Here is a 14,761-nt window from a genome sequence, read left to right as displayed (position 1 = left end):
ACAGACTTCCACTGGTCTAATGTCCATTGCTTGTGTTTCTGGGCCACAAATCTCTTCTGCTTGTTGCTTTTCCTTAGTTGTGGTTTCTTAGCAGCTATTTGGCCATAAAGGCCTCATTCGCTGTCTCCTCTGAACAGTTGATGTAGAGATGTGTCTGCTACTGGAACTCTGTGTGGCATTTATCTGGGCTCTAATCTGAGGTGCTGTTAACTTGATTTCAATTTTTTCTCTGCTACATTATCATAAATCTTGCTTCATATATTTGATGTCTTCAGTACGTACCTACAATGTAGAAATGTGCTACACACTGCTAATATATTTATTAGCCGTGTGGAAGGACGTCTTAGTAGATGATTTACTTCCATTTAGATTTATCTTCAAACAATACATTTAATTCACTAAAACGAATAAAAATAAAACACGCTACGCACATTAAACTGTTTCAAACAGCATTTATTGTTGTGTGAGAAAATATTGTCTCGGGCAGATTATAGATCTTGCAATACAATTTAAATGACAAGATCAAAAATCTCCTGTGCCACCAAGGGAAAAAAAACGAACAAAACTTGCAGGCAGGTGCAGCAGCTTCTGCCCACAGAGTTAAGGTCTTGTGCCTCCTCGCTTTTAGAGAATATGTTCCATATGTTGGCGAATACCATCACTGTTACAAAGAGCTACGTAGCATCATACATAAATCTTTTCAATATTTAACTTTTTAAATAACACTCTCAACTGCCACAAATTATAAATTAAAATCTAAACTCGATTTTTGCATTCCTTAAATTACTTCATGTAAGCCGATATAAACATACATTTACATATTTACAAAACTATACACATGCACTTTTACTACACTGAGGTTGTACACATGTATGTATAAGCTGTACACACACACACACTCTCACGCACGCACGCACGCACACACACACACACACAAGGTTTTGCCACACATATGGCTCCAGGAGTCACCAATCCAATCCTTAAAAGTAACCATTTGTGCTTTTCAAGTTTCCTCAGTCACATTTGCATTCAAGTGCAAATTCTCGAGTGAGGATCGCAGTAGACTTTTTTCTTTTTGCCCCTCCCTCCCCCACAAACCATCTCACCTCTGTAGTGACTTCACATCTAACTAACCAGGTAGCTGCACCGGGTACGCCGACATTCTCATATCACCGTACAGTTTCACAATATGGAAAAATTAAGTAAACACTCTAAAGTCTCACCAACGACACGTCATAGCTGGACTGAGAGTTTGGGACCTCGGAGCAAATGGAATCACTTGTTCCTTTAATGCTCAATTCAATTTGTTTTTCAAAATATAGTAAAATAAAAAAATATTTTTAGTGCTCGTTTCCAAAGCCTAAGCCTCATCCCTGAAAAAGTTTTTTTTTAAAAATCTATTTCAAAAAACTTTTAATTTTGTGCTCAAATATAAAACGCTGTTATAACAGATAAATTCCCTTTATATATTTTTTTAATTCAACTCAGGTGACGTGACTCTGAAGTGACCCTTTTCAGGAAGGAGGAGGAAAAAATATAAATATATATCCAAGAATGACTGGAAGATTACAGGATACAGCGAGAGAGCTCACTGAGACTTCCAACTACCTGCAGCATTCAGGTGTAGCCAGATGCTCAGCAATATCAGTCAGAGAACAAATGATGCATGGTTATCGTGCATGCACCAAGTAATTCCCAGAACTGCTGAATAAACATGAGCACATGAAAAACAAAGTCCCGGAGTCAAATGTTACCAAAAAAAAAGAAAAAGTTATTTGCACCCCTTCTGATATAGTTTCAATGTGAATGCCTGCAGTAACGGCTTTGATGTAATACCATGAATATTATCCTCCCATGCATTGCTGCTTATCTTGGTCAGAGAAACGAGTCTAAGCAGAGATCCCCCCCAACCTCCCACTCCCAGCTGTTCTGAAGGAGACCCTGAGACATTCTTAATTTCTCTCGTGTGTCCAGGTCCTCCTTCCAGTTGGAAGTGGCCTAAACATTTCACAAAAGAGGCATCCAGGAGGCGTCATGACAGATGCCCGAACCACCTCAACTGGCTCCTTTCAATATGAAGAAGCTACTCCGACCTCCTCTGGAATAAAGGAGCTTCTCTCCTTGTTGCTAAGAGAGATCCAAAAACCCCTCGGAGGAAGCTCTTTACCACCACTTGTATCCACAATCTTGATCTCACCACCTGCAGCTTGTGGCTGTAGAAGAGGGCGGGAAAATAAGGTCCACTGATAAACCGACAGCTTCAGCAACACTGCACCAGTCTATCTCTCTGAATATTAATGGAACAAAACTCATAGTAACTGAACAAACAGAGGATCTGAAGGAGCAGCTTATACATCACCTGCAACATGCAAACAACAACATGCAAATGATATTATTATTGTTATTATAGAGAACTCTTGAAGACAAACCCGTGTCCATAGCTGTCCAAGTCCAGATATGACGTGAATGTTAAGTGGGACTTTCACACTTCAGTATACACAGTGACGTTTCAATGGCAAATACAATCTAAATATATTTTCAATCAAGAAAATCCCATTCACGATTAAATAATTACACTTTTCTCACGAAAGTCTCGACTCACTTTGGCCTAAAATAAAATCTTTATATGAACACGTAGCAACAGTGGTTGTGGAAAACAATTTTAAAAAAACGTACACAAATAAATGAACAAGTAAATCTACAAAAAAGCACTTTTTCCCCTCCTCATTTCAAAAATCAGTTTTAAAAAAACTTTTTATGCAGATAACCTTCAAATACTACACCTGTTGGGAAGCGTTTGTTTTACTTTCCCAAATTTTTTAAGAGCATTGAAGAAGCTTTGTACACACAACCAGGCAGCTTATTTAAGATGATAAAATCTTTAAAATTAAATTTTATATAAATTGTATTTTTTAAATTTTATATAAAATTGGAGGGTGTGAAGTTAAGATTTCCTCTCACGTGGTTTAAATGTACCATAGCTCGGTCATAAGCAGTGTGCACAGACTTGCGAACGCTGGGTTTTTTGCCTTCCATTAACCGCAGCTTGTCTACAGTGTCGTCCATTCCCAGCGGCAGTAGTTTGTTACGAGGGAGCCATTGCCTGAAAATGAAGAGGGACATTTTTTTTTCTTTTCATTTTACGTTTTAAATTTAGGTGACATGAGTTTATCCCTGACTGTGTGAATCTCACCAAGTTCTTTTGGTGTCAAAAAAGAGCACTAAGAAGAGCTTCTGGTCTTCCTCCATTTGCCTCCATTCACCAAGTTTGAGCACCTCCAGAGGAGGCACGGGAATGGGTATGCCATTGTGGAGAAGTCCTTCCTGGGGCATGTCAGGATCAACAATCTGTAACAGCAGATTATGTCATATACGGCACATTTAGCAACACAGGAACAACGTTTATCTAGACCAAGGCTGTCAAACATAAGGCCAGGGGGCAGGAGACTGCCCGACAAAAACTCCAATCATACTACACCCAAGTAATGTGGGGTGGCTGCAGTTTAGGAGGTTGCTCCTTCGTGCCATGTGGGTGATTGTTAGACAGAAAGCACTACAGCATAGAAGAAAGTGCTTGTGTAAATGGGAGAGTGGAAAATCACCACATAAGAGTTTAATTTAGTAATAAGTAAACACCATCTACAACCATTTTTATAATGAGTAATGAAACTTGTTTAGGTTGATGGAAAGAGGAGTTTTTTTTGGTCCGGCCCATTTAATATCAAAGTGCATTGTATGCAGCTCGCGATGTAAAATGAGTTTGACATCCCTGATTTAGACCATGGAGTGTAAGATTGAATGCATCCTCACCATTGCCGGATACGATGGATATCCCCTGCATTTGGCCCAGACTAGGCCCAGTGGTGCAAGTTTAGTCTCACTATCTAAAGACAGAAGTGTAGACTTTCCTGTGAACAGGATATCCCAATACATGCAATTAATTTGTATTCATGACAGATCCTGAGCCCAAACTGAGAATAAAATGAAATGTGTATTTTTTTTATGTGTGTAGGCTCATAAATTACTAATCTAAACAGAAAACAGAGCCATTTCACTGTGTTTTGTCTTCTCGTGATACACACCAGATCCGGAGATGTCTCCGTTCTCGCTGCTAGGAACTTTAGCCAAAGCAGGTTTACCCCGACTGCGTTTGGGAGGGGAGACACTGCAGAGAGGAGTGGAAACCAAAACAAGAAGGACCTTTTTAAATTCAAGTCAAATTTATGGAAAAAAACATGCATGCTTCAGTTCAGCACTAGTTTTTCCTGTCCTACTCATACTCACCTTAGGTTGGAGTCGTCTTCATCGTGTTCTGCAGAGCTGTGCTTTCCATTTGTCAGGCCTAGCAACACCACAAACCACATGGTGACAAATACAGACTTTCTTCCCCCTGTTTTCTTTAGAAAATCAAATATCTGTAATGCAGTGATCCATCCGGTCCTTACCTCCTTCTGTGGGCGGAGGAGGGAGTTTGTCTGCCTCACTTTCTGAGCTGTGGCCTCTAGACCTCAGGCGGTGTGAGGAGGGAGAAGGAGGTGCTGGGGAGGCGTTTGGGGTAGGAGGTAATGTGGTGATGTTGTTCACACTGGGTGAATTCGGGCTGGTGGCGGTGCTATCCAACCCGTTGCTTTTAGCCTCAGAGGTTTTACCGTTCTGTTGTGGAAGGGACTTGTTCTTCACCATTCGCGCGCCATTTTTTGCTTTCTTAAACAAAACTGACGTGCGACGACCGACTCCGACCAGAGACAGTGTTGGAGGCGTGCCCAGTGGCGTGACCTCGTGAACAGCGTCTGGTTCCGAAGAAGGCGTTTCTCCGACTTCAGCCTCATCTTCGCCTTGGCTTTTGCTTCCACTCCGGGAGGACCTCTGACGTTTGTAGGAACGTCCGGGTGACCTTCGTCCTCCCGTTACAATGCCCAGGATAGGGGGCTCCAGGGGAGCATCGCCTGGCAGCGGTGATGATACTGGGCAGGTAAGCTCTAGCACAGGTGGAGAGTCATCTGGGTAAAAGAGAATTTTTTTTTTCATCTTACAAGTAATTCATCACCTAAAATCTTCACTGGATGCAGATTTTCCAGTGTGAGAATTTAACTTTGCTAAATTAAAACTGAAAAAAGCCAGAAATTAGACTCTATGAATTTTATTAAAAAAACAATAATAAGTAATAGTAATTATGTATAAACTGCACAATTACTGGCTTAATTACCTGCTTTAGGATTTGACACTGCTGTCAATAGTCCATTCTCCACATTTGTCTTCTCCCTTTTCTTTTCCTTCTTCTTCTCCGCCTCGTCTTCCTCCTCCTCCTCTCCCTCTTCTTCCTTTCCTTCATCCACCTTCTCAATGCCATTCACAGACTGAGCACTTTGCTGCTGGTTCATCTTCTGCCTCAGAGTGTTGATCTCTCGGCGCAGCAGCCTAATGCGCTTGGTGCGACCGCCGCTGGTACGCATGGATGCGACTACGTCCAGTTTATCCAGTAAGGCCTTTAGTTGCTCCTCTGTGGTTAAGTGCAGTCTGTTCTCTGGGTCCAACAGAGAGTCAACTACAGAGATTACAACCACAAAAACAAGAAGGAGGAAAGAAAAAAAAAGCCAGATGAACAAATGAAGCCTGAGGGTTACATCCAAGAAAAGATGTGATCTATGTCCCATGCTCAACTCACCATCATCCCATGTACAGTTGTAGAAGCCATGTTTGTTTGGAGCCTCTGGCAGGTGCATGCCTGTACTGGGGTCCAGGCCGATGCTCTGAGACTGCCTGTGGGCGTGGCGGAGAACAGCACCTCCCACCTCCCGCAGTTGTAAGGCTGCTCTGTGGAACATGGTGTCCTTGGAGTTGTACTTGAGGCAGTTCGAGATCATGAGGTCGAAGTCCTCTTCTAGGTCAGTGATGGAACAGTAGGCATGTCCCTCCAGTTTGGTGCGCATAGTGGAGAAGTCCATGGGTTGGGTAATAAACTCCAGGTAATCTGGGACCTCGGCGAATCACAGAAAAAAGGAATGTCAGCAGAGTCACAGTACAGTCAAAGTAGCCATGCTGCTGAGTGAAGAGTGCATTCAGAACAGGCTGCTGTCTAACTGCACCGACCTCTGACAGATTGACGGGCTGAGAGAAGATTTTGGCTGTGTCCTTCTCTTGTAGTTGCTCCAGGGTGGATCTCAGAAGCACCAGCGCAGGAGTCAACTTCAGCTCAAGAGCAGCCTGCTGAATTTTCATCTGTGTGTGGTGACATAATCACACAGGGGAGAATACAAGGTCACTCTGCGGGGTGCAAAAGAATGACAAATGCTGCGGGGAACAGAAATTCATGCTCCCTCGAACTGTTATGTTAATTTCTCCTCATCAGCTGGTGATTTCTTAAATGAAAACATTTAATGTTTGGTCTATAAACTTGTCTCAGACTTCCTTTTAAACACACCTGCTCTCTCTTTAGCCGCTCCCTCTTGCGGATGAGCTCCACCAAAAGTCTCGCTCTTTCCAGGTCTTGCCTCAACTTTTGCCAGTATCGCAGCTCCTCTCGCGCGGCACTCAGCTTTTCATCAGGCTCCCTCTGAAAATGATAGAAAAAGCTTTAAAAAAAACACCATAATTATTCTTTTTGTCTCTCTTTAGTTCTCTCTGTCCAGATGAACAGCATCAAGTTTTGGGGATCTACTAGGGCTGCACGATTTTGCATAAAATGAGAATCACGATTTTTTGGCTTAGAATTGAGATCACGATTCTCTCACGATTTTCTTTTCCAGTATAAATATTTATTGCACTTATTAACTGCACATCAACTTCGTAACAGTTGAGACTGAACATAAAAACAATAAATAAACATAAAAACAACAAATGTCTCACGTTTTGTTGTTGTACTGCTTGAAATTCCGTCTCCACCGTTGCTCGACGCTGCGTGTATAGAGCAGGTAGTGCAACAATAGAAAAATAGTTGCGGGACGGCACTGTGTAGCGTTTGTCTAGGGTGTTGATCATTTTCCTAAATCCCTCGTTTTGCACAGTGTTGATGGGAGCCATATCTTTGGTCAGGTGATAAGTGATAGCCTCCGTAATTTCTTTGTGCCTGCGGGAGTTCGACGTGTATAGGGAAGCGCTGTATAAGGTTCCCGTTATTGATGTTTGGGTGGTTGACCGGGACGGATTTTCTCCTGTCACTTTCTCGTCATCCCTGACGTGCTCTCCGTTGTTTTTTCCCTGCTAATTTTAGCATCACACGGCACAGCTTCTGTATCACGTGGTATAAGGCTCCGCCCTTGTCATTTGTTGAGCAGGAAGAGTGAGCGCTTGTTTTCATGCAGATTATGTCCCGGATCAAAATGCGGTACAGTCGTCGTTGTCATTTTTCTTTTTTTTTTTAATCGTTGTCATTTGGAAATGAGATCGCAAATAAGTATGAATCGCGATTTTCTAACGATTAATTGTGCAGCCCTAGGATCTACACAAGCTGCACATCCAAAGTTGTTATAAAAGTTTAAAAGAAACCAAAAGAACGTGAGTTGAAATAAAGTATATTTACCAACTTAGCAACTGTGAACACATCTCTTATCAGCTGTGTATTGCGTAGGACATCTTTGCCATCTCTGATAATAACTAACGACACATTTTCACAACATTTTACAGGCCATCTCGACACATTGCTCAGCAGCAGCAGCAGAACTGTGAAGGATTTTGTGGAAGCTTGCCATATTCAAAATCAGCCACTGCAAAGTGTGATGTCTGGGCTTATGTTGGATTTCAGTGTGTGAGGATGGAGAATAAGGTGCGAAGTGATTTTATTCCCGTGACTTGGCTGATTCTGATCTGAACAGACTCTCTGAAGGCCTCAGACACCAGTTACATCCTCCACTGACAGCAGAATAGAAATATTTCATTTTATTTTGTCATTTATATAATTTAAACACTCAGCTGCATTCATATTGTCATGGTCCTGAGTCTGAGGACTCAGTGTTTTGTGTTTCCTTATGCTTTTGTTCATTCCGAGTGTGTATTCTGTTGTTATTTTGCCATTTGTTAGGTTTCTGTTCTTTGCCTGCCTGCTCCCACTTCTCTGTGTTCCCTCTGTCTGTCCATGGTGTTATTGTGTCTGCTCATGAGTCTGCCTGTCAAGTTCAGTGTCCTGTCTGGTTCTCTGTCTGTTAATTTCCTGTTTTATTCTGAAGGTTCATGTCTGATGTGAGTGTGTTCAGTTTACATTTCCCCTGTCCCGTCAGCTCTGATTTCTCCCAGCTGTGTTGCCCTCCTGTCTCTTATCCCCTGATTACTGGTGTGTGTGTATTTAAGCCCTGTGTGTTCTCCTGCCTGTTGCCGGTTCGTCTGTATTACTCCATGTAAGTCCGCGCTTTTCTGCATTCATCGGTGTCTCTCTGTGTTTTTGTATCCTCCGTCAGTCTGCGTCTCTCTGCCTTTCACCCCGTGTCCTGTGGATTTCTAGTTGCTCTTTAGTTTTCCCAGTTTAGGTTTCCGTTAGTTTGTCTCATTATTCGTTTTCTGTTCCTGCCACTGACACCTTGTAAATAAACTCCACTAATCTTTTCATACACTGCTTGCTCTTGGGTCCTTTTTCCAACTCCACACGGCTCGCCTCGGCAGCCGTGACACATATTGTTTCTGCTGCTATCAGTACAGACACCAGCTTTACAGAAGTGAGAGATCTGACTACAGTCACATGGGTCAGCGATGGCAAAACCACAGGTGCTGCGTTTGCAGTCACATGTGTGAATGCTAAAAATGTAGACTGTTTATTTTCATTTGTGCTCAGTCATTTACACACCACTGCAGTGCAGTTATTACTGAACAGTCACTGTTGTGTTATAGGTACATTTGATGACGTCTCTCCTCACCTGCTCTGCAGTCCTGTGGGCCTGTAGGTGGGAATGAAGCCGCCGTATTAAAGGCATCCCATTTCGCGACTGTCGTTTCAGCAACCAGTAGTTATGAAGCCGCTGCATGAACTGGTTCTTTCTCTGGACTTCAGCTCCTGTGCAGATCTTGTTCAGCCTGTTGAGACACAACGTGAGAGTTTATAGATTAAAATACTAGTATTAACATTATAACCACTGGATAGGGACATTATGATAAGGCTATCTGTAAAAATCTCTCAGTGACATAGATTAAAATCAGACAGCAAATGGTAAACTATGGAAATTTGTACAGTATGCAAATGACACACCTGTGCGACGGGATCTGAGGCACCAGCAGCACAGGAATATTGGAGCGACGTGACCCACCAGACCCTTTTGAATTCTTCTTCTTTTGTCCTTTGGTAGCTTTCTTGTTTGGTGATGAGGGGGGACTCTGAGTATAAGACCGCTGACCCCGATTACCCCTGCCCCCCACGAGCCTCCCTTCCACCGACTCATCTCCAGACCCGTCTCGCCGAGACCCAACAGGAGAGTGATGCTCACAGAAAGCGGTCTTCTTCACGGAGAAGGTGGTGCCGTTAACACCTGTCTCCCGGACTGGGTCTATCTTCATGAACAAGCCAGCCTTCTGGGCGCAGGTGACGTGAAAAGCCCTGTAACAGTTGGCTTTGTGGCACTGAATGGAGGCTCCTCTGCCTTTCTGCTTACACAGGTAGCAGGTGAGCTTCCAACGAGCGGGAGGGATGTTACTGACCCCCTCCACGGGCTCAAGGAACACCGTGTTGGCAAAGCAAACTTCTGGGATCCATATGGCACAGACAACATGGGCCCAACGCCCATCACTTGTCTGTTTGAAGGCACCTCCTCGGTTGGGACAGAGAACACAGTCTACAGGGCGGGAGGGGGACTGCAGGCAGCAGCGGCACAGCCACTGGCCCTCGGGGACGTAGGGCACACCGTAACACTCCTGGTGGACGGCCAGGTTACAGATGTCACAGAACAGGATGACGTTACTGTTCAGACATTCGTCATCCAAGCAGACGCAGCAGAAGGCGTCCTCGTCGACAGCATTCTGGGACAGAGCCTGGCTGCGGGACTCCAAGATGGACTCCCTCTCCAGGCGGTCGATGAGCAGCTCAAAAGTGTCCGGAGATACGGATGCATGGCCATCGGACACCCTCTTCTGGTTCACCATCTCCAGCCAGGCGAGGTCCTCCTCGTCCATGTCGTACTCTGCCACGCTGTCCTGCTCCTCCCCAGATTTTTCTATGTAACGATAGTAGGCTGCCGGGAGAGGAGGCGCCTCTGTGGGGGAAACCGAACTCAGCACGCGGAAGGTCGGCTCAGGCAGAGGTGTTTGGAGGGCCGGCTGCTGAAAGGAAAAAGCCGATCCTGTGTGCTGATTAGAGCTGGAGCGCTGGTTCTGGTTTGATGTGTTTTTACCACTCCTCCTGTTTTTGCCGTTTGCGGGTTTCCTCCACGTCCTGGTTTTACTCTGTGTCTGCTCACTGTTCTCCTTGTTACTGTTGCACTCTGCAATGTCCTGGGCCATCATCTCGTCCTCTGTGATAACTGGCAGAGGATCTGTGATGTTAATCCGATGGAGTCTTCCATCTAGGTCCACTTCCACTATTTTCTGAGCCTGAGCGTATGTCAAAGTCTCCCTGGATGGAGAGAGCTGCAGTCTGTAAGGGGAGGGGGGCCGCAACTGGCCAGATGTACCCCTGCCCCTTCCTCTCCCTCTGCCTCGACCCCTACCCATGCTGAGTCTGCTAACAACTGCCTCGCATTCCCACCTCCTCGTCTTCTGCATGGGACTTTGCACTAGCGCCCTTAGAAATAGAGAAGAAAAATGTTTAATGCAACGATTGAAATTGCAGCGTCAACACTATTTGGTACTTTGTGAAATTATATGCAAAGATTTACTGTAGCTGCTGTATATTCACATTGGAGAGCACGGAAGATATAAAAGCTTAGGGGAGAAAAACAGAGTGCCTATATTAAGATTAGTGAAAACAAAAAATAACATATCACCAAATTTCTTCTACAAGCAACTTTCGCCACTCAGTAGCCACCTTGGTAACTCATTTAGGCAGCTATTTTGATACCCTAACAAGGCAAAATAGCCATTTTTTCTACTACACATTTGCAAAAATTCAAAACAACACAGCTTCCCTTAAGGATTCATCCAGAGTGCAGACACGATCCGAACGCTTTGCTGCAAAATTCAATTCAATTCAATTTTATTTATATAGCGCCAAATCACAACAACAGTCGCCTCAAGGCGCTTTATATTGTACAGTAGATTGTACAAAAAGCAAGTAGAAACGCCTGCTGCGATACAGCTGAAACTATCATGAACCTCAGTCGTGCATGTGCGTCAGACAATAAAACAACTGGTTGACTGCCACTTCTGCCATTACAGATTTCAAATCATCTTTGGTCCTGATTAAGCTCACTGGGTTAAGCAGGCGACTCCTTTGGCATATGGCTAATGTGGAGGCCTGGGTTCAGTTTTTGTTGTCTTCTTTCTACTATCCTACCAAATAAAGACTAAAAAGCCCCCTACCCAAAATACATATTCTTTTAATGCTCTATCTCTGTCTTATTTAGTCACTGAGATCACGTTGTTTGGATTAACAATGAAAGCATTTCACATTAAAACTGTCTGTTTAATTTTATTTCTACAAGACAAGCAAAACGTTACATATAATTTTTGGCTGCAATTTTGGTCATGTGGAAGGTAATTTATGGTGCACCAATTTATGTACAGCATTACCTGTATATGGTTCAAATGGCAGTAAAGTGATTTGACTTGATGTTGCACTGTACCAATTGTGCACTAACAATGAATCCAATTTGACAGGGGCCCATTTATTTTTCTATTATTTTCATTATTATTGCACTTTTCCGATATTCGGGAATAATTTGCAAAATTTACCGACCAATATAAAGCAACACTCAATAATCTGCTCTGCCAGGTAAAGTAGTTTTTGTATGCCTGTGGCTCTTAATGTGGTTTTGTGTATGTAAATTAAGGGTCACACCCAGCATTCACACATTACATATATTTTTATCACCACATTTCCAGAGTAAGAAAAATAAAGCCCCTAAAACACGTTATAAAGACATAATGAGAATATATAGGTTTTATGTATCCATTAACGTGTTTTTTTTAAATTAATTCTGCCCTAAAAGCTTGCTTTATTCTGTTTATTGGTGTTTTCTTTTTTATTCCTGTGTAAATAATTACAGGGTAAAAGGGGGTCAGCTCGGGTGCTGTGCTCTGTAATAACACAGTAAGCACTCATGTTGCACAAACACAACTACAGTAACTTGCACTGCTTGCATCTCGCCTCTCTCACCATTGGTCAAAAGGGGAGTCCGTAACGCGAGCACAAGTCTCGCCCACCAATAAAACGCTAGCACCATGTTTTTTTTTCTACCCCCTTGTTGCTGTGCCTAGTTAGGTTGAAGCGCGCTAAATACCAACCCGAGTATCTAACATCTGTCAGCCATTTTAGGCGCACAACAGCAGAGACAACGACTGTATTGCAAGTTGATTAGCAGCCCAATTATACATGCAAACAGCAGCCAGAGAGCAGGTGCACTGTATGCACCGAGTCCGAATGCATATTACATTGCATGAATGCTTTAGATCACGAGAGTGCAAACGTGCAACGTTTTCGGGTATTGCTTTGTAGTCCAGACCCCTGCAAAAAAAAAAAAAAGACCGTCTCTTTGCCGATGTGATAACGTTTCTCGGTCGGACAGGACACACGGATGCCGTGTGACAGAAAGGCTGATTTTCCTATCAGTCCTGAAAGTGCCCTTTAAAAAACACACCAGAGTTGTTTACCTTGTTCAGTCGTCCTCTGCAGTGCGAGTGCCCGACAGAAAAACTGCACCAAGCTAAATGTCAGCTACTGACAGACTACAATCAAGGCAGACATGCTAGCCGTTAGCTTAGCTAGCCGGTAATTTCAGGAGCGACAGCGTCATCTTCAGCACTCCCGTTCTCCGCCGTGACTGCGCTTAAACACACAAACTCGACCCGGTTTCATTGGTGTGGTTTTAACCTTTCAAACGATAGTGGTCATCAAACTAGGGACACCGAAATCCTGAAGATATCAAATTAATGTACCTTGGATGAGGCTAAATATTCAGTCAAGATGGCTTGAAAAATACGCCCCTTTAGAAAAAACCCACCTCAGCCAATCACAGGGCGCCGCTGCACCTCGCATTCAACGCGCACCGACTTCTGATTGGTCGATGGGCTAAAGCGGACTCATCGGACTCGTTCTAGAGCTCATCATCGAAAGAAGCGGTGAGGAAAACAACCTGAAATTTATTGCGCGCCTTCTGGCCTTGTCTCCCATCTCCTCCAGACCAGCGCAGTACCCGTTTCACCACATTTTCAAAGGGGAACATGCGGGTTAGTTTGTGGAGCTCGTAGCAGAAACGATCAGTGAAGAAAACACATTGCTGCTACCATCAGGACTGTTACCTATCTATTTATTATTTTCATTTGTGATTACTCTTTTATCCTGACGGTATGGGTGTTTATGCTTGTTTGTGTGCACAACAGTGCTTTCTTCCTTTAAATGCCTAAGGCTACCTGAATATTGTTGCTTACTGATTTCTTAAACATGACAATGAGTTCGCCAAACTCCAATCACCCCCACAGTCACCAAGCCTCGAGCCAACAGAGCACCTTTAGGAGGATGAGGTGGAAGTGATGGGAGAGTCACATCGTGGCGGTACAACTGGCAACCATACTGAAATGATAACTTCTGCTGTTGTCATGTCAATCTGGACCAAACCTTTTGAGGAACGTTTACAGGACCTTGTTGAATCTATGTCATGAAGACTTGGCTTGAGGCACGCTCAGTCATCCATGTAAGGATATCCAGATGAACAGAATCACCTCTATGGAATTGGAATTAAGTATTGAATTAAAGCACTTGTGTAGGTAAAGTGGGGTCCAACAACAGTATGCCAAAAACTCCAACATCCAGCAACAACAGCAGGAAAATGCCTCAACATTATATTCTATAACAACAGAAAGGAGCAGAAAACACAACACACTTAGTGTTTACGAGGAGAAACTTTTTCCATCGCCTTTCTCATTGGTAGAGATCTTTTAACCGCGTGAGCATGAACACTGTGAAAAGGAGTTCCCATACCGGGAGTCGAACCCGGGCCGCCTGGGTGAAAACCAGGAATCCTAACCGCTAGACCATATGGGACTTACGTTCACGTCAGATGTGTGCAGATGAAAAAAAAAAGGTTAAATAATGAGGAAACTTCTCCACAGTCCTTCGCAGTGGGTGTAGTGGATTTGTTGACAGTCACTGGCAGCTGTTACTGCTTCATTTAGACCCGTTTGGAGCGATTCTCTTGCTGCTGTGAATTTAAAATTCCGACTTTCTTTGGGAAATAAAAAAAATAACAATAATACTACTCCATCACTGGCTAAATGAAGGAAATTTCATTAAATTAATTTAAAGCCACGCCGATACTTTTTGTGCACACAACGGCAACCCAACGGACCGTCTTCATGACAACCGAGCGAGCTCCACCCACTGCAGATGTAGACTGACGTTTGGCAGCTCTGAATAGATTTTTGTTTGTCACATGTGTAGTTTCAAGACCATATCCGCACGAAAGAAAACACAAAGCCTCTTGCATGGGTTATTTTTATTTTATTTTTTACATTTTATTTCCCACTGACCCTTTCTGCATGTCTCTATGGGCTTCTTTCATTTCTCTAATGTGTACCTCCTGGTCTACTCTGACCTGACCTGACCTAGAAGGTCATGTTGAAAGGACAGAGGAGACTTGATCAAATATGCATGGGTGTGTCCTCCGGGGGAACATAAAGCCTTTAAAGCGCA

At 43.6% G+C, this 14,761-nt stretch overlaps 1 protein-coding gene and 1 non-coding gene across 5 annotated transcripts; both read right to left on the bottom strand.

Moving 5' to 3' along the window:
* Window positions 1-432: 432 nt before the first annotated feature.
* Window positions 433-14,414, bottom strand: brpf3a (bromodomain and PHD finger containing, 3a). Of its 4 annotated transcripts, none has more exons than XM_085274389.1 (13): window positions 14,119-14,414; window positions 9,173-10,696; window positions 8,844-9,000; window positions 6,422-6,553; window positions 6,091-6,219; window positions 5,666-5,978; window positions 5,207-5,545; window positions 4,446-5,000; window positions 4,285-4,342; window positions 4,083-4,165; window positions 3,811-3,908; window positions 3,194-3,348; window positions 433-3,103 (listed from the first exon to the last, which is right to left on the bottom strand). In XM_085274389.1, exons 2-13 carry the CDS (start codon window positions 10,675-10,677, stop codon window positions 2,920-2,922), a joined length of 3,708 nt encoding a protein of 1,235 aa, XP_085130515.1. In that variant the 5' UTR covers window positions 10,678-10,696; window positions 14,119-14,414; the 3' UTR covers window positions 433-2,919. The 4 variants fall into 4 exon arrangements, with proteins under 4 accessions (XP_085130515.1, XP_085130514.1, XP_085130517.1 ...); XM_085274388.1 differs by lacking the exon at window positions 14,119-14,414 and adding an exon at window positions 12,724-13,044; XM_085274391.1 differs by lacking the exon at window positions 14,119-14,414 and adding an exon at window positions 12,724-13,044 and having other exon boundaries at window positions 3,811-3,884.
* trnae-uuc (transfer RNA glutamic acid (anticodon UUC)) lies at window positions 14,042-14,113 on the bottom strand. Its single transcript has one exon. It is a non-coding gene; the product is annotated as a tRNA-Glu (tRNA).
* Window positions 14,415-14,761: the final 347 nt, after the last annotated feature.

The sequence above is a fragment of the Mchenga conophoros genome, linkage group LG5, assembly GCF_057382185.1.
Source record: "Mchenga conophoros isolate Kocher_MC1m ecotype Shallow Benthic linkage group LG5, M_conophoros_male_GT1.1, whole genome shotgun sequence".
In the NCBI taxonomy this organism is placed as follows: Eukaryota; Metazoa; Chordata; class Actinopteri; order Cichliformes; family Cichlidae; genus Mchenga; species Mchenga conophoros.
Note: the sequence above shows the minus strand (reverse complement) of the source record. Positions and strands in the feature narration are given on the sequence as shown.